This window comes from Bos indicus, chromosome 7, assembly GCF_029378745.1.
Source record: "Bos indicus isolate NIAB-ARS_2022 breed Sahiwal x Tharparkar chromosome 7, NIAB-ARS_B.indTharparkar_mat_pri_1.0, whole genome shotgun sequence".
Taxonomy (NCBI): domain Eukaryota; kingdom Metazoa; phylum Chordata; class Mammalia; order Artiodactyla; family Bovidae; genus Bos; species Bos indicus.
In genome coordinates this window covers 15,028,627-15,047,160 of record NC_091766.1, presented here as the reverse complement: position 1 = coordinate 15,047,160, position 18,534 = coordinate 15,028,627, and the positions used below count along the sequence as shown (strand labels likewise).

The following is an 18,534-nucleotide window of genomic DNA, read 5'->3' as shown; positions in this document are numbered from 1 at the left end:
GACTTTTGTTTAAAAACTGCTAGTTTCTGTTCATTAACCTAATACTTTGTTCCTTCCTGAATACTCCTACAAGATATGGTAGTTTTTCAGTTACTTTTCTTGGAGTTTCTAGGTATACAAGTTCATGTTTACATAGGGACAATTTTTCCCATTCGTTTTCAACATTCACACCTTTAAATTATTTTTCTTATCTAAATGCATTGGCTAGTAACTCTACAGGAAGGTTAAATAAAAGTGGAAATGGCCAACTTGTTGATTTTGGAGGGGATGCTTCCAGAGCTTCCCCATTAAGGGCAAGAGTGGCTTTGAGACAGAAATATCGATTCAATGGATATATGAGATCTCGTAACCAAAGTCTCCTTCTACAATTGTCTTGTTAAGAATAGATGTCCACTAATTATTAGAGAACTGCAAATCAAAATTACAATGAAGTACACCTCACACCAGTCAGAATGGCCACCATCAAAACATGTACAAATAATAAATGTTGGAGAGGGTTTGTAAGAAACGAATCCTCCTATATTGTTGGTGGGAATGTAAATTGGTGCAGCCACTATGGAAAACAGTATGGAGGTTCTTTTAAGAACTAAAAACAGAACTACCATATGATCCAGCAATCCCACTCCTGGGCATATATCCAGAGAAAAATATAATTCAAAAAGATACATGCACCCTCAATGTCCACTGAAGCACTATTTACAATAGCTAAGACGTGGAAGCAACCTAAATGTCCATCAACAGATGAATGAATAATGATGTGGCACACACACACACACACACACACACACACAGAAGAATATTACTCAGTGATAAAAAAAGAATGATATAATGCCGACTAGAGAAAGGGAACATTTCAGGCAAAGATGGGCTCGATAAAGGACAGAAATGGTATGGACCTAACAGAAGCAGAAGATATTAAGAAGAGGTGGCAAGAATACACAGAAGAACTGTACAAAAAAGATCTTCATGACCCAGATAATCACGATGGTGTGATCACTGACCTAGAGCCAGACAACCTGGAATGTGAAGTCAAGTGGGCCTTAGAAAGCATCACTATGAACAAAGCTAGTGGAGGTGATGGAATTCCAGTTGAGCTATTTCAAATCCTGAAAGATGATGCTGTAAAAGTGCTGCACTCAATATGCCAGCAGATTTGGAAAACTCAGCAGTGGCCACAGGACTGGAAAAGGTCAGTTTTCATTCCAATCCCAAAGAAAGGCAATGCCAAAGAATGCTCAAACTACCGCATAACTGCACTCATCTCACACGCTAGTAAAGTAATGCTCAAAATTCTACAAGCCAGGCTTCAGCAATATGTGAACCGTGAACTTCCAGATGTTCAAGCTGGTTTTAGAAAAGGCAGAGGAACCAGAGATCAAATTGCCAACATCCGCTGGATCATCGAAAAAGGAAGAGAGTTCCAGAAAAACATCTATTTCTGCTTTATTGACTATGCCAAAGCCTTTGACTGTGTGGATCACATAAACTGTGGAAAATTCTGAAAGAGATGGGAATACCAGACCACCTGACCTGCCTCTTGAGAAACCTATATGCAGGTCAGGAAGCAACAGTTAGAACTGGACATGGAACAACAGACTGGTTCCAAATAGGAAAAGGAGTACGTCAAGGCTGTATATTGTCACCCTGCTTATTTAACTTCTATGCAGAGTACATCATGAGAAACGCTGGGCTGGAAGAAGCACAAGCTGGAATCAAGATTGCCAGGAGAAATATCAATAACCTCAGATATGCAGATGACACCACCCTTATGGCAGAAAGTGAAGAGGAACTAAAAAGCCTCTTGATGAAAGTGAAAGAGGAGAGTGAAAAGTTGGCTTAAAGCTCAACATTCAGAAAACTAAGATCATGGCATCTGGTCCCATCACTTCATGGGAAATAGATGGGGAAACAGTGGAAACAGTGTCAGACTTTATTTTTGGGGGCTCCAAAATCACTGCAGATGGTGACGGCAGCCATGAAATTAAAAGACGCTTACTCCTTGGAAGGAAAGTTATGACCAACCTAGATAGCATATTGAAAAGCAGAGACATTACTTTGCCAACAAAGGTCCGTCTAGTCAAGGCTATGGTTTTTCCAGTGGTCATGTATGGATGTGAGAGTTGGACTGTGAAGAAAGCTGAGCGCCGTAAGAATTGATGCTTTTGAACTGTGGTGTTGGAGAAGACTCTTGAGAGTCCCTTGGACTGCAAGGAGATCCAACCAGTCCATTCTGAAGGAGATCAGTCCTGGGTGTTCTTTGGAAGGAATGATGCTAAAGATGAAATTCCAGTACTTTGGCCACCACATGCGAAGGGCTGACTCATTAGAAAAGACTCTGATGCTGGGAGGGATTGGGGGCAGGAGGAGAAGGGGACAACAGAGGATGAGATGGCTGGATGGCATCACCGACTCGATGGATGTGAGTTTGAGTGAACTCCGGGAGTTGGTGATGAACAGGGAGGCCTGGCGTGCTGCGATTCATGAGGTCACAAAGAGTCGGACACGACTGAGCGACTGAACTGAACTGCGTGCCATTTGCAGCAACATGGATGGACCTAGATATCATCATATTAAGTAAGACAGAGAGGAAAACACTCATATGTGGAATCTAAAATATGATATAAATGGACTCATTTACAAAACAGAAACAGGCTTACGGTTACCAAACAGACATTGGTGGTTGTGGTGGTGGATAAATTAGGTGGATAAAGTAGGAGTTTGGGATTAGCCAATACAAACTACTATATATAAAATAGATAAACAACAATGCTCTACTGTATATACCATAGGGAACTATATTCAATATCCTATAATAAACTGTAATGAAAAACATGAAAAAGAATATATATACAGACAGATTTTCTCAAATGAACTTTCAACACACGCAGAGTTGACAGTGCTGGATAGTTTTGCATTTGCAAACCATGTAAATGCATTAGCTATTCAAACATTTAAATTTTGAAAAACTAGTAAAGGAAAACGGAGAAGGCAATGGCACCTCACTCCAGTACTCTTGCCTGGAAAATCCCATGGACGGAGGAGCCTGGTAGGCTGCAGTCCATGGGGTCGCTGAGGGTCGGACACGACTGAGCGACTTCATTTTCACTTTTCACTTTCATGCATTGGAGAAGGAAATGGCAACCCACTCCAGTGTTCTTGCCTGGAGAATCCCAGGGACGGCGGAGCCTGGTGGGCTGCCGTCTATGGGGTCGCGCAGAGTCGGACACGACTGAAGCGACTTAGCAGCAGCAGCAGTAGCAGTAAAGGAAAAAAAGTATCACTTAAAAATACAGTGAAAAATCTCCTTTGTCCACTCTGGTCTCTTTAGGCCTCCTGAATTCCCCTTCCAGGGTCACTAGGTTCCTATACAAACTTCCAGATTCCTAGGCATATTATATAGAGAGAAGATTTCCCATCTGTTTTTACACAAATAGAGCCTTCTTGACCATTCTGTTATACTCTACACCTTTTCCACTTTAATAAAGTTAGTACAGACCTGGAGAAAGTTTTCATCCTTTTGTTTTTGGGTATTTTTTTTGCAATAAAATGGATATTTACTTAACGAATTCTAAGAAATGGATAGAGATTTCTATTTCTTGGCCACTATAAAACATGTTGAAAAGAATAACCATGCATGTGCTCAATTTGCATGCTGGCAAATGTCTCTGTGGGGAGAAATTCCTGTAAGTGGAACTGCTGGATCAAGGCATACATGCATTTAAAATTGCATAGCTGCAGCACCCTATAGATTGCCAATCCCATCCATATGTGAGAATGTACCAGGACACCCATGAGGAGGAGACTGGGAAGAACATAGTGAAAGGGAAGGGACACGAGATTTTTGCTTCAGGCACTGTCCTACTGTGAGCTCTTATAGTCACAAGACAAACTGAACCTGGGCTACACATACAGCTAAGTGCCTAGCGCTGAGCCCAGGGCCTGAGCTGTCCCAGCAGCCTGCAGCAGGAGACATTAGCGTAGCCATATTTCACTCAAGAGATGCCAGACGCCCTGAGAGGCTTGGGAGCCCCCGGGTAGCAGGGTGAAGGCAGGTGGGGCACAGGCCATTAGAGGCCACGGTGGGGACAGACTTAGCCGGGGTTTGAATCCTACCTCTCAGTCTTCTGAGTGACTTGAAACAGGTTTCTTAACCTCTCTGGGCCTCTGTTTTCTTGTCTCTAAAATGGGGATGACAGCAGTCCCTTCTCTAGGGTTACTATAAAGCTACAGAACGTCAGAGAAAGTGCACACGTGTGTGGTAGCTTCAATGACCCAACTGAGGGGATGTAGGCCAGGTGGCCTGTACCTTCCCATTTCCCAAGATAAGCTAGGGGGTCCCAACTGTGATGTTTGAATCAGGTGGTGAGACTCTTAATTTTTATCTTTTCCTTTATTTTGGCCATGAAGCATGCGAGATCCTAGTCCCCCAACCGGGAATCGAACCTGTGCCACTGCAGTGGAAGCACAGAGTCCTGATCACTGGACTCCCAGGAAGTCCCTGACTTTTACTTTGGTACAGAGTGTGTTCAGGCCACATCTGGCTACATGGTGGGGCGGGCCCCAGAGGGGCGGGCACTTACGTTGTTGATCATGAGGTGCATGATGGTCTTTGGCATGAGGTCACGGATGGACTTGTTGATTATGGCCACGTACGAGTCCACCAGGTTGCGAATGGTCTCCACCTGCCGCTCCAACTGCGGGTCCATGGAGAAGGTGTTCTCCTGGGCTCCATCCTCATTTTCTGCCTGCAAGGAGGGAGAAGCGGTGAGATAGAAACTGTGGTCTGAGGCGAGCCTGGGGACCCCCCTCCTCTGGGAATTGCTTGCCCTCTCCCACCCACAGCTGACTCCCTGGGGCTGGCCCCCGATGGCTGCGTTGGCACTGTGCGGCCCTGCCTGCCCCGGCCTGAGCTGCTTGGACCTGGGGTGACTGCGGCCCAAGGTGGGCTAGAGACACTCAGCTGGGAATGGGACAACACATTAATCAACACATTAATCTGGGGCCGCGTTCACTCTGCCTCAGGACAGGAGGAGGAGAGAGAATAAAGCAGACAGGATCCCAGCCCATGTGTATCCCTGTCCTTGACTTCAGTTGGAGAATCTAGGTGCTGATGACAGCACCCCCCCACCAACCCCCTTTCTGCTTTGTTTGTTCAAGACAGCATGGGAGGTCTTCCCTGGTGGTCCAGGGGCTAAGATTCCATGCTCCTAATACAGATGGTTCGGATTCATTCCCTGGTCAGGGAACTAGATTCCATGTGCTGCAACTAAGACTCGGCACAGCCAAATAAATAAATAAAAATTAAAAAAACAGAGAGCGAGGGGGTATGGGCTACATGCCTTCAGAGAGTTCTGGGAAACAGCCTGAAACGACCGAGCCCGTGAGATGCTGGCTGCCCTTCTTCTCTCGGGAGGGAGGGGACAGCTCAGGGTGCTCTCACCTGGTCCTTCTCTGGATAGACCCCAGCTCGGAGGAATGAGGCCTTCCAGCTGTCCACGTCCTCCTGGGAGTCACAGGCCAGCTCTATCTGCCGCAGGTCCTTGTAGACATTCCTGCGGGGCGAGGGAGGGAGGGAAAGGCCCGTGGCTAACCCTGCCCGGGGCCCAGCGGGTACAAGGAGCTGGCGTGCAGGCTCTGGGGTTGGCCTGACTGACGGAGATTCACCCTTGACCCGGGCGCTCACAACCAGAGGCCCCAGGATGGCAGTGGCCTCTACACCACGTTGGCCTGATGGAGGCTTCATGAGTTCATGCCTGCGACACCCAAAACCGTGATGAGAGCAGGGTGTGTGCTCCGTGAGAGCCTGCATCTAGCACCATCCCTGGTATTCTGTTTGTGAGCTCAGCTACTCCCCTCCTGATGCTCTCCTGGGGGGGCAGTGACCCATGACACTCTCCGCCAGTTGGGGAGCTCCCATCTAAGTGTTTCTAGAGAGGTGACTCAGTGCGTGTGTCAGTCACTCAGTCGTGTCCATGGAATTCTCTGGGCAAGAATACTGAAGTGGGTTGCCATTCCCTTCTCAGGGGATCTTCCCAACACAGGAATTGAACCTGGGTCCCTTGCATTGCAGGTGGATTTACCTTCTGAGTCACCAGGGAAGCCCTGGTAAAAAGACTATAGCATGTCCAAAAGAATGTTCTGTGATAGTGGAAACGTTTTCTGCCTGTGCTGCCCGACACAGTAGCCGTGAGTCACAGGTAGTTTCTTTCTGAGCACAAGAAATGGGCCAGGGTGACCAAGAAAGTGATCTTAAGCCTTTTTTCCACTGATTTATATTTAAATAGTCACATGTAGGCAGTGGCTACTACACTGCACTCAGAAGGTCTAGCACGTGCCCAGATTCTTAGAAAGGAGGTAGAGCTGGCCAGGAACAGGACCAAGACTCCCAGTGAAGGCTTGTGAATTGCTGGGCACACGTGGGTCTGTGAGCAGAAGGTGCAGAGCCACAAGGCTGGGAGATGAGGGAAAACAGACGGGCACTAACCAGCATTTAAGGACAGTGTTCTCTCTATATAGGGGCCAGGATCCATGCTACATGCCTGTCACCCTGTCCTGCAAGGCAGGTGTGGCTGAGATGGCCAAGCTGTCCCAAAGTCTTCCAGTGAGGTTTGGATTTGAGATTAGGCACACATGGCCTCACGACAGTCCTCAGGCCAACCAGCAGTCAGTGAGTGGCTGCCCTGAGATTTCCAGGGCATTTCTTTGTTGCTCCTCCTCCTCCTTCCTCCTGCCTGGAACATCATCATGATGGCTGGAGAATGGGCAGCCATCTTGGACAGAGAGAAGGAAAGCTGAGAAATAAGGAGGGCCTGGGTCTGGATGCCTGTGGGCTTGTCCAACCTGCCCTTGATGGTAACGTCTGAACTTGATTTCTATTTAAAAAAACACCAAACTTCTATCTTGTTTCTGCTACTATCATTCTTTGTTTCCTGAACTCACCCCTCAATAATATATTAGGCAATGTCTTCACCCTACTGCATGGAAGATCACAGGACCAGGCAAGTGTGCTGGCTGCCCAGCATCTTGCAGCCAGGAACAGCTTCCCAGCAGGCCTGTCCCGCTGCAGAGCCCAGTTTCTCTCACATACCCTAGGGCTTCTTAGGCATGGGAGGTGGGGAGTGGGAGGAATGTGCCTAAAAGGGCTATAAAAGACTTTGGAGGCAGCTGATGGTCAAAGAGGATCTCAGAGCTTTAGGCCAGCCCAGAAAGCAGCAGGACAGAGCTGTTCTGCACAAGCCAGGTGGCTCAGCTGGAACCAGTGGGTGTGAACAGCCAGTGGGGAAGGTACTCCAGCGGCCAGCAGAGAGGAAGCCAGTGCCTGCTGGCCAGTCATGAAGAACAACCAGGCTTTGGCTGAACCCTGGCTTGAGGGGGTCCGTGCGTGATGGTGTGAATCTGAGCAGGGGCCCTCCTGGGTCCACGCTCAGCCGTTCCTCCTGCTCTCGGACCCCCTGCCAACTGGCTCTTTTCTGGAGCTGAGAGAAGTGCCTTGGCTTTTGCTAAAGTCTCCCACCAACACCCCTGGGGATGGATTTACTGAGAGTCTCCTGGGCTGTTCTCTTCTCTGTTACACTGGCCTTGGGATCTTGGCCCCCTCTAGACCCGAAACACCACCACAAAGCAATGAATCCCCAGTTCATACTCCTGCCCAGAGGGCAGTCCTGAACACGTCTCTTGTACCTTCCCAGCTGCCTCCCTCACACTCCACGTGGAATCTCATGGGCCCCTCTCCCTTGGCATCGCCCAAACCCAGCCTCTGACTGGCCCCAAGCCTTTTCTGCCTCTGCCTGCCCCATGTCAGCCAACGGCAGCTCCGTCCCTGGGCAATGCCTTCTTGTTCTCATACCCACAGCCTTCAGGAGTTTGGTCCCTCTGTTGGAATCCATCCCTTCCTCCTCTGTGTCCTCAGCCCCACTCAGGTCCAGCCCCACCACTGCCCACCGGGGCCAGTGCGGGTGTCTCCTCCCTGGTCTCCCACCCTCACCCTGGCCTCCTCAGCCTGTTCCCCTGATGACCACGAGGGGGCGCCCGTGAGTACCAGCCCCAGGTCCAATCCCTTGTCTGCTTAGCATCTGCCATGGCTCTGCTCATTTCTTTCTCACCTCTCCCCAGAAGGGCCTTCCCTGACCGCCCCACAGAAGCACGTTTCTGTTTTTTGACTGACTCCCTTTCTGGACCGTTGAGACCCTAGGTAGGGACTGTTCACAGCAAGTGTTCTGCAGATGCTGCAGAATGACTGAATGGGGCCACTGGTCTCCCCGGGACCTAGGTCCTGGGTGGGCTCACCTCTGCTCTGTGTTGAAGATGGCGAAGACGTGCTTGTTGGACATGAAGCCCTTCTCCACGTCACGGATTTTGAGGTTGTCCAGAGGCAGCATGTACTTCTTCTCTTTCTCCTGATAGAGGAAGGGGAGGCGTCAGCCTTGGCTGAACTCTACCACAAGGACCATGGCCAACATCCAACACTGCCCATGTGGCTCGCTCTCCCCAGATGAACTTACCTGCCCCATCTCCCCTCGCTCACCTGGCCCAGCCATGCTGGCCTCTGACTCTCTCTGAACATCTCAAGTGGGCTCCTACCCCAGGGCCTTTGCACGTGGAATGCTGCTCTCCACCCTCAACGTCCACACGGTTCCCTCCTTGACACCTTTGTGCAGAGTGCAAGGCCTGCTCCAACCCCACCCCAAACTCGCCCTCTACTTTTCACCCTGGTGCTTCTCCTCACATAACACAGCACACCACGTATCTTGCTTATCGACTTAGGTCACTGGGACCACTGAATCCCCAAGGGTGGGGACTCCTGTCTGGCTCACTGCTGACACACAAGGGATGCTCAAAATCGGCCAGCTCTGACTGTACCTGGATCCCAACCGCTAAGTGAACATAACTGTTAAGTCCCCTACAGTTTCACAACAAGCCTGCGAGTGAGTTACCACTATGATCCCATTTTCAAGACAGACTGAGGCATAGAAGGGCAGGCACTGGGGGTAGGGGTTGGGCAAAGCTGGAAAGGGAGGAGCCCTCGAGCTGAGGCCTGAGTTCCAAAGCCTGGCTGGCCTTGTTCAGAAAGTGCCCACTGAGGGCCAGTCACGGTGGTCCTGCTGGCTACTGAGCAAACAGCTCAGAAAGGGTGCATCTCCTGGCCAAGTTTCTGGGCCTGGTGAGTCTCAGAGTTGGGAGTCACACTCCGGAGCCCCAATAATGTCAGCTAAGCACCTACTATATGCCCGTGCAAATGCATCATTAGTCTTCGTTCGGGGGTGGAGGTGGCAGCGTATTAACTGGGTTTTCTACATCAGAAAACCAAAGCACAGCATCGGGGTCTCCCCAACTCTCCCCCGACTCCCAACTCACAGCAGCTCTCAAGGGCTGAGGAGACATGCTGTGTCCAGCAGCTCTTGGAACCCTCTCACACGTCCCTGCATGGGAAGCAGCATGATCAGAGGGGGCAGCTGGTCATCCAGGGCACACAGCAGTGGAGTGGGCCCCATGGGACTTCAGAGGCCAGGGTCTCCCCACTGCCCTCCTGGCCTTTGACCTCTTGGACATCTTTGGAGAACAGAGACCAGCTCCCTCACACCATAGCCATTCTACCCCTGACCTCTGGAAGGTATCAGAACAAAGCCCCACAATTGACATCTGCTTCCGAATTCAAAAGGGGCCACAGTGGTGATGGGAAAGGGAGCTGGGGGCTCCCCGGTGGGTGGAGGGCTGCCTGGAGTTTCAGGACTACTGAAGGGGCAGGCTTGGTGTGGGGGCTCAGTCCTGACTGGGGTTAGGAGATCAGAAGGGCCGGTCCCCGCCCCACTCATTGTCTCTCCTCTGCCTCAGTTTCTTCAGCTGCTAAAAGTGGGTAGGAAGGGCTTCCCTGGCAGTCCAGGGGTTCAGACTCCATGCTTCCAATGCAGGGAGCATGGGTTTGATCCCTGGTCAGGTAACTAAAATCCCACATGCCCTGTGGCATGGTAAAAAACAATTAATAACAAATAACAAAAATTAAAAAGGTGGATAGGAGCCTTGGCCTCCTGGTCCAGGGCGAGGACGGACACTGAAAACTCTGAGCACATGTCCACCTTGGAGTCAGTGCTTACAAGGCACCTGGGGTTTTCTTTTGTCTGTCTGTCTGTCACTCTGTGCTCCAGGGTCAGTCAGTCCAAGGGGCTCCATGCAAGAAGGAAGCAGGGCAGCGCTCCTCCAGGCCGAGCCACAGTGAGAGGCAGGAAGAGGAGCCCGGCAGCCAAGGAGGTGAGCGCCCCCCATTCATGCCACAGGGGGTGTGAGCAGGCCCTCTGACCTCTCGGCAAAGAGTTCTGGGGGCTTCACAAGGGGTTGGGGTCTGAGTTCCTGGCCCAGAAATTTGTGGAAGAAGCTCTGCTTGCCCCCACCCTATCATGTCATCACGAGGCAGGAAGCTTCCAGTCGGTCGGCCAGGCCAAGTCACTGAGTCACAGTCCTTTCGGGCCCTGAGCAAGACGCCACATCTGGAATTGTTTATAGTGTGATTCCGCCCAGAGCAGGGCCGCCGCCTTCCTGATGCTGCGGGCACGCACACACACACACACACGACATAAACACACACCACACAGACGTGACACACACACCACACAGACACGGAGGCGCGTGTGCACCCCGCCCCCACCCCCAGAGACCTTCTCCTGCTGGCAGAGGCCCTGGTCCCAGACCCTCCCTCCCGGCCCCCACCCCCGCCTCCCCCACCCCCACCGCCTCCCTAGGATTTCCTGAAAACCCACAACTTTCTCCAGATGCGCGCTGGCCCCAGCCGTGCCACGTCAGAAGAGACGAGCAGACGGTCGCGGGCGGGTGGCTTCCTCGGAGGTGCCAGAGGCGCGGTGGCCCTGCCACTGCCCAGGGGGCCCACGGGATGGATGGACAGCCGGCCCCGCCAACCCAGTGTTCAGACTACCTGTTCAGGGGGCTCTGAATGTGTACAGTAGTCTGCACATTGGTTAGGCTGGGCTTGGGCAAGCGGCGCGTCGGGATGGGCCCCCTCCAAACTCGCTGCCACCCCCACAGTGAGGCACACCCGGAGGTGAGTGTCATCGCCCACTGCCCTGTTCTCCACAGGGGCGGAGATCTGGACAGAAGATTCTGGAATAAAGAAGGGCTTGGGCGGGGGTAGGGGGGAGAGGTGCCAGGAAAAGGCCAAGGGCACCCCGACACTGGCTGGGGGTCTAGGGGCTCTGGCTGAATCGGTCCCCTGTGCCCACCCTCCTGGAACTACCATCTCTTGTTTATTCTTTAAATAAAGTAACCCTGGTGTCTTGCCTCCCTCTGAGGCTTCTCTATGAAGGTGGCCTGACCCCGGGAGTGGCCACTCCGGGTGGGGTGGGATTCTCAGGGTCCTTGCTGGGGATCCCAACTACGGGGAGGGGGAGAGGGCAGGGGACGGACAGAGCAAGGACTTCGCGCGCGCCCCTCCCCACCTCAGCCCGCTTTGTGTCTGGGCGCACACAGGGCCTCATTCACGGGACTGCTGGTTTTCATTACCGCCGGCAGGCGCGCGACCCTCCTCCCAGCACAGCCTTAGCCTCTGCTCTGGGGCCACCTTGGGAGGGTCTGGGGCTCCCACTTTCAACCCCGAGATGAAGGAGGAACGAAGGGCCCCCCTTTAAGTTAAAAACCGGGCTCGTGATGGTGCCCGGCAGCAAACCGCCAGGCCAGGGTCTCAGCCCGACGCCCCTCTCCAACCGCCGAGGTCTGTCACTCCTGCCCTGGGGACGCCCCGAAGCCCAAAGGCACAAACCAGCTGACAGCTGATGACAGGGTTTCAGATTCCGGGGGCGCAAAGAGAGGGAAGGAACGTGCACGCGCCGCCCCCCGCCCCCACTTCACCCCGGCCATCTTGAGGAGCCGCTGTGGCCACGCAGGTTCCTTGAGGGCCGCCCAGCCCCGCCCTCCCTCCACGGCGCAGCCCTGGAAGGCTCCCCGGGCATCGCATCTCCCCTACCCCAGGGGTGGAGAAGAAGCCACCTAGACAGGGTCCCCTCAGGGACTCGGGCCTCTCAAGGCTTCGCAACATTCCAGGAGTGAGCCTCGGGCCTCGAGGGGAGTGGGGTGGTGACGTTCTTTCCTCAAACACCCGCCTCTTCTCAGAACTGCTTCCGGCCTGGGCAGTGGGGAACCGACCAGGCGTGGGGCTGAGGGGCTGAGGGTCAGGGAGCCTGCACCGTGCACCCACCACACAGGGACCCTTCCCCACGCTGTGACATGGGGGCAAGTCACTGCTCAGAGCTTCAGTTTCCTTACCTGACGAAAGGAATGTGAGTATTGACTGAGGAGGAAGGGGAGGAAGAGAATGCCTTCCCCAGGGGACTATGGCAGGCTCCCCTAGCCAGTGAACTTGGCATGGGGCAAGGGCTTCATAAACAAGAGAGGGCTCCCCCACGGGCCCTGAGAGAGCTCACGTTCTACCTGCCTCCCCTCTGAGCCTGGGTGGAAATACACACAGCTGGGGTGGGGTCAACCGGCTGCCAGTGAGGCCCAGGAATGGGGGGGGTCATCCCAGAACCCCCAAGGGAGGAGAGCCAGGTGGGGCATCTCCAGGGCTGATCAGAATGCCCGGCCTCTCCTTCAAGGGCACGTTGGAGGCTGTGCCATCCCACGTGAACTAAACATACAGCAGTTGTACAACAAGATTCATGGGCATGTGAGCAGAGCGCTATCAGGCCCATATGGTGATGGGTGTGGGGCAGCCGTCTGGGACCACAGGATGGAGCTATGTGTTAAGGTGGCAATGGGGGAGGTGAAGCCTGGGCCCCGGACAGCCTCACAGAGCAGGGGTACAGAGCTCACAGGGATGTGGGGAAGAAACACACCATCTCTATAAGTGCCTTCATCTGGAGCCTCTTTCACAGACCCCAAACGATGGCCACCTAACATCACCTTGACAACAAGGAGAGCCTCTGCGCCTCTCCAGGGACAGGAGAGAAACATGGTGGCCCAGGCCACGGAGTCTGCGTCATCAGGGCTGCACTCACTCACAGCCCTGTCCATAGGCCCCCAGGCACTGTGCGACCCGCTCCTGGTGCTTATTAGTCCTGTTGCTGTTCCCAGAGGCCTCCCTCATCCTTCTGAGAATAATCTCAAGACAGACATGGGACCGAGCACCTCACAGATGCAAGGACCATCCTGCCCCACTTCACAGATGGGAAAACTGAGGCCCAGAGGAGCTAAGGGCCTGGTTGTGAATCTGAGTCCCTGGCCCGAGTCTGTGCCCCCTCTGAGAGCCTCCCTTGCCGTACTGTTGGGAGGGTGGGATCAGTTTGGAGCCTGTAGCTGGCTCCCCCTCCCCCATGTCCCTTTTTTCCTCAGGGAGCCCAGCCCCCATCAGGCCTGACCCCACAGTGGGTTGTGAGGGGCTGGGATAGGAGGCACAGAGCCTTTTGCACACCCTCCAGACCTGGCCAATACCATCCTAATCACAGGGGCACTCAAGCCGCCTTTTCCAAATCCACTGTAAGTTGAGAGAGTGCCACCCGGAGGCAGGAGGTGTGGAGATCACCCATTGACCGCCCCACCCAGCCAGCCACTCACCTCCTCATCCTTGTACCAGGACAGTGACTCGGCCGTCAGCACGAACCAGTACTCCTTGGAGCCTCCCTTCATCAGGCTGATATTGTTGATGGTTAGCCAGCCCCTGCGGATCACCTGGGGAGGATGGAGGGCCAGCCAAGCTCAGCAGGGGGACCACGGCCACCACCCAGCCCGGCCTGCCCCCGCCCCCAGCAAGGCAGAAAAACCAGGCTACCACGGCAGAGAAACCTCCAGCCCAGAGCCAGGCGATCCAACTCCATTCCGCCTTGCCCCAAGCGCTACCCACTGGAAACCAAGGTGGGGCCCTCGATGGACAGACGTGGACTGACTCACAGGCCCTGGGCTGCTGGGAAGCTGGGTCCCTGGGGAGCCCCTCTGCCCTTGGGGTTAGATTAAACTGGCACAGGTGGCAAGAGGTACGCCCAGCTAGAAGGGGCCTAGGGGAGGGGGATCCCAGTCTTATGGGTGGGTATGTCACGTGTAGATGTGACACTGAAGGAATCAGCCTTGCCTTGGGGAGACACGGGTACTAGGGACCCCCTGGGCCCTGCCCCTCGCGCCCCCTGGAAGGCAGCCGTTGATGGAGAGCTGTAGGGACTGCTGAGCAACGGAACCGTTCTTTCTCTCCTTTCAGGGGCCAACTGGCAGAGGCTGGTCGCCACTGCCCGGCTCACCCAGGCACTCAGTGGGCACAGAGTCCTGCTCTGACCAGGAAGTCAGGCTAGGCCCTGCCCCAGGGCTCCCCTCCCCACAGGCTCTTTCCAGAACACCAGGATGAAGGAATGCCTCCACCCAGAGGGCTTGAGCCCAGGGGACCTGCCAGGGATCATGCCCCACACTCTGCTTCAAGTTATGTGGTCCCACTTTTCTTTGACTGGGACATGCAGGTCCTGGGCTGGAAGAACCCGACAGGGCTCCCCTCTGGCTGCAGCTGTCATCTGAGCAGGGGGCAGAACCCAGGCCTGTGTGAGGGACTCACCTGACAGCTAAAGGCAGGCGGCTAGCCTGGTGTGTGTGTGGGGCACACTCTCATGTTCTCTGGGCCATGGAGGCGCTTGTGGGCTGGAGCCCCCCACCACTCTGGACTGGGGACCCTGCGGCAGTAGGAAGCATGGGCAGGGGTGGGTGGGGATGCCTGAGGCCGAGGCAACAATAGACGGCTAAGCTGCAGGAGGTGGGCTGCGAGTGGCTGGGGCTGGCTGGGAAGAGAGAGCACTGTGCCCCCTAGGGTGGGGTGAGGCTCCCATGCCTCCCCTGCGGATGGATCTCGAGAAGGCCTTCATCCTGTCTACTCTGCCCTGTCCCCAGGCCCACCACATTGTCACAGGGCCACCTGGAAGTGAGCTCCGAGCCTCAGGGACCATGAAGGCAGAGGTGGCCACAGAGCACGCAGGGACCTCTGCACCGCAGAGATGTCCCTGCCTAGGCTGTGACCCATGAGACACCACCTGGCAGCCCCTGCTAAGGCCCAGGATATAGACTATTCTCTCCCTAGGATCACGAGTCAGCACTTGGGAGTCTTGTGGCTGCCAGGGAGCAGGCAGAGACTGTCAGCCCAAACAAGGTGACTGACTCACCCTGGTTTGCCCAGGAGGCCCCTAGGCTGAGCACTAACAGTCCCGGGGGTGCCCTCAGTCCCAGACAAAGTGGGACAGCAGGTCTCCAGACTCAGGCCCAAGGCCATCCCATATAGGACCCAGGAAGGAACCCCTGCACCTGGCAACCACGCCCAGCTCCGGAGCTGCGTAGGCGTCTGTCCACGACAACCCTCTCTCCCCAGGGGGAGTGTAAGGCCTGTCTTGTCTTAGCCCAGGCCCAGAGGGGGTGCTTCTAAACTTCACCCATTGACTGATAGGTGGGGAGGAGACAGGGGGCAGAGGCCATGCTTGCTGGGTGATCCCCAGAGGAGATACCCTCACCTGGCGAGGCCCTTGCACTCCCAGGCCCAGCCTTGTCCCCACAAGGGCAGATGGGCCCCTCCCCCTCCCCCTCCCCCTCTGTGGCCTGGCTTGCCTGCCTCCACCCTCGGTCAGCTGAGGTCAGAGCCGGCAGATGGGGCCCCTGACTGGCTCTGGGGCATGTGGCAAGGGCTGTGGCCATGTTGGGAATAGCATATCTGAGCCTCGGGGTCTGGAGAAGCACTGCGCCCCCAAGTCCCTTTGCCCTTGAGCCACCCTGAGAACTGCTTGTGCAGGAGCCCAAGAGGACTCGGAGACAAAAATCTCCCCCCTGGGGAGGAGCAAGCTGCTGGTGGCAGACATAGGTGCTGAGTCTAGAGCAAGAAGGGGCAATCAGGCCTTCTCATCCAAGCAATTTGTGCTGAAGGGACTGGGCTCAGGAAAAGGAGGGGGGCAGGACTAGGGTCAGCTGGGGAGACAGAGAGGCAGGCAGGCTTCCCATGCTCCAGGGCACAGGCATGCTGGGGGCAGAAGGAAAGGCTGCCAGGGGTGGCATGGGCAGCAGGCAAGCGGGGCAGCAGAGCCCATCTCCTCCCGGGTGAGAGGTCTGGGCAGGGATGAGAATTGTGGCTGGGAGATCCAGGTGCCACAGCCATGCACAGGGCAGAGCTGGGCTTCATGGCTGGGGGTGTGGAATCTAGTGGGAAAAGAATGACTAAACCTCAGGGTGTGGGTGTGGAGAGAAACATAGCCCTGGTTTGTCTGGAGGAAGGAAATCATTCAAGTTCAAAGGGGACTGGGGAGGCGGGGTTGTGACATACAGGGAAAGCAGGAACCAAGGGTCCAAGGATGATCCATTCCTCCTGTGGCCGTGCCAACCATGCCAAGCTTTGGGGTCTTTCTGGATCTTCCAGACCCTGGTACAGGGTCAGCTCAGCTACTTGAAAGGCCCTGGGATCACCAGCAGGGGGGCTGTAGGCCTGCTTAGTGTGGTGGGAGAGTAGCCGGGAAAAGGAAGGCTCAGTGAGGGCCATTGGCCCAAGCCATGATCTCCAGGGTGGAGAGCTCCCCAAAGGGCGGGCACCTTGAAAAGAGCTCAGCTCTCAGATGTGAGCAGTGCTTGCTCACTGCTGGTCTGGGCTGGGCCACACACAGACAGGAGGTGATACCTAAAACAGGGATGGCAAATACTATTCACCAATCCATGGGTGGCACTCTGGGCACAGGGGGAAAGGATACTAGGATCAATTAGTGATGTCTACCATCAGCAAAGAGACGGGGCAAGAGGAACAGCCTAATCAGTCATCATATCTGCTATGGAGGCGGGAAGAGATTGGCAGCATCCAGGAGAGAGTCCCCCAACCAATTAGCCATGTCTGTCATGGGGATGGGAGGGGTGTCATGTGCAAAGCTATCACATGGGGAAAGAAAAAATTCCTTAACTAGTTCATCATATCTGTCACATGCTTCGCAAAAAAAAAAAAAAAAAAAAAGCCAGGATTGATTAGTGATGTCTGCCAGGGGCACATTAGGGGGAGAGACAGGAGGGAAAGAGTGCTGGATCGGTTAGTAATGTCTGCCTTGAGTGCAGGCAGGGGACATTTCTGCAGGGTGTTGTCTGCAAACAGAGCAGTGGCAGTGGCAAGGACAAGCTCTCTAGCAGGGCTTGAACAAAATTTTCCCTGGCCAGAGGTGTGATGGGAGGAAGGCCTGGGATGTTAGCTGAGTATTTGCCATCCCTGACCTACAGGAAATGAGGAAAATGTGTCCAGAACGGGCTAGAGGGGTGGGTGCTGGAGGCAGGCAGTGGGCAGGTTAGTGTCTGTGTGAGTCAGCTCACGCCCAGGGCAACAGTCTGGCATGCAGTGGCCATGGCAGGGGATTTTTTTTTTTTTAGGTTAGCTGGATTTTTAGTGGTTCTGTTATTTTTTTGGCGGGGGAGGGGAGCGGAATATTATAGGATGGCAGCATCTCCACCACCACCAAGTTCTCTAACGTTTGCTACCACACTAAGTGAGTACTTACCAAGATCTCCCCCTTTGAAAATGCAAAGTTAGGGTTGTGGGTAAATCAAAGAAGAGCAGGCGGAAGAAAAGAGACGTAAGGGACGTGAGGGGATGGAGAAAAAGCAGGAAAAGCACAAAAACGAGGAGAGAGAAGAGCAAGGGGAGAGAAAACAGCAAAAGAAAAAAAAATTACATGCTATTAATTATATTCATGGTGTTAATATTTAATTCATTATCATCTCCCGAAACGAAAAAGCAACAACATATGAATTACTTACGGCAAGCGCAAAAAAAATCATGCAGTGGTTACATCCCTTCTTTCCAGGGGGCTCTGTCATCGTGCGTGATGAACAGCAGCACCCCGACCCCCACCCCCACCCAGTGTGGAGAAGGCAGGGGACACTGGCAGAAATTTTTGCAAAGATGATGTGTTTTCTTAAGCAGGGGGAAAAAAAGGGGAGGCCACTTAATACTGGCATATATAAAGCTATCCTTTATTTCACAAGGCCTCTGGTTAGAGTATGACATCAAGGCAGAGAATCCCTCAAACAGTTCTGGGTTTCCCCAGATATGAGGCTGAAAGCACCTCCAGGTGCTCCCAAACTGCTGATCACAACCAGCCTCCCTGCCCACTCCTGGCCCTCTTCCACAGCCTCCGAGTCTCTGGGGCTGGGGCAGGAACCCAATTTTCCTACAGACACCAGGCGGACTGGGTGGCCTCTCTCCTTAGTGTCAAGTTCTAGCCATGGCCTTGGATGGCAGATAGGGCCTTCTGCATGTGAGCAGTTTGGCCCCAGACCCTGCCAGAGCTGCACTCAAAGATCCATTTCCCAAATTGTCAAAACCTAAGTGGACATGAGAGGCTGGGAGTGGGGTGGGGTGGGGGGTTCTGGCGGGACAGGCTCTGAGCCAGGCGCCATCACTGGGCTTGGTGGTCCTTGAGTGCCCTCCCGCCCTCAAGGGAGGAGCTGCAGGCCACAGCAGGGTAGGCTACCTGGTTGGGGACGGCTCTCTTCTTATTCAGCTGTGTGCTCCTCTGCTGGGCGCTGAAACCGAAAAAACAGAGAGGGTTTATG

At 54.1% G+C, this 18,534-nt stretch overlaps 1 protein-coding gene across 12 annotated transcripts in view; it reads right to left on the bottom strand.

The window, feature by feature from the left end:
* Window positions 1-18,534, bottom strand: part of DNM2 (dynamin 2) — an 89,685-nt gene that overhangs the window by 4,448 nt on the left and 66,703 nt on the right. For 9 of the 12 annotated variants that reach the window (XM_070792836.1, XM_070792832.1, XM_070792838.1 and 6 more), the window contains 6 exons: window positions 18,453-18,504; window positions 17,478-17,489; window positions 13,555-13,668; window positions 8,287-8,396; window positions 5,441-5,552; window positions 4,581-4,745 (listed from right to left, as the gene is read on the bottom strand). In XM_070792836.1, coding sequence (XP_070648937.1) covers window positions 4,581-4,745; window positions 5,441-5,552; window positions 8,287-8,396; window positions 13,555-13,668; window positions 17,478-17,489; window positions 18,453-18,504 — 565 coding nt within the window. The remainder of the gene's footprint in view (window positions 1-4,580; window positions 4,746-5,440; window positions 5,553-8,286; window positions 8,397-13,554; window positions 13,669-17,477; window positions 17,490-18,452; window positions 18,505-18,534) is intronic. The other 3 variants (XM_070792833.1, XM_070792840.1, XM_070792839.1) reach the window with 1 other exon arrangement.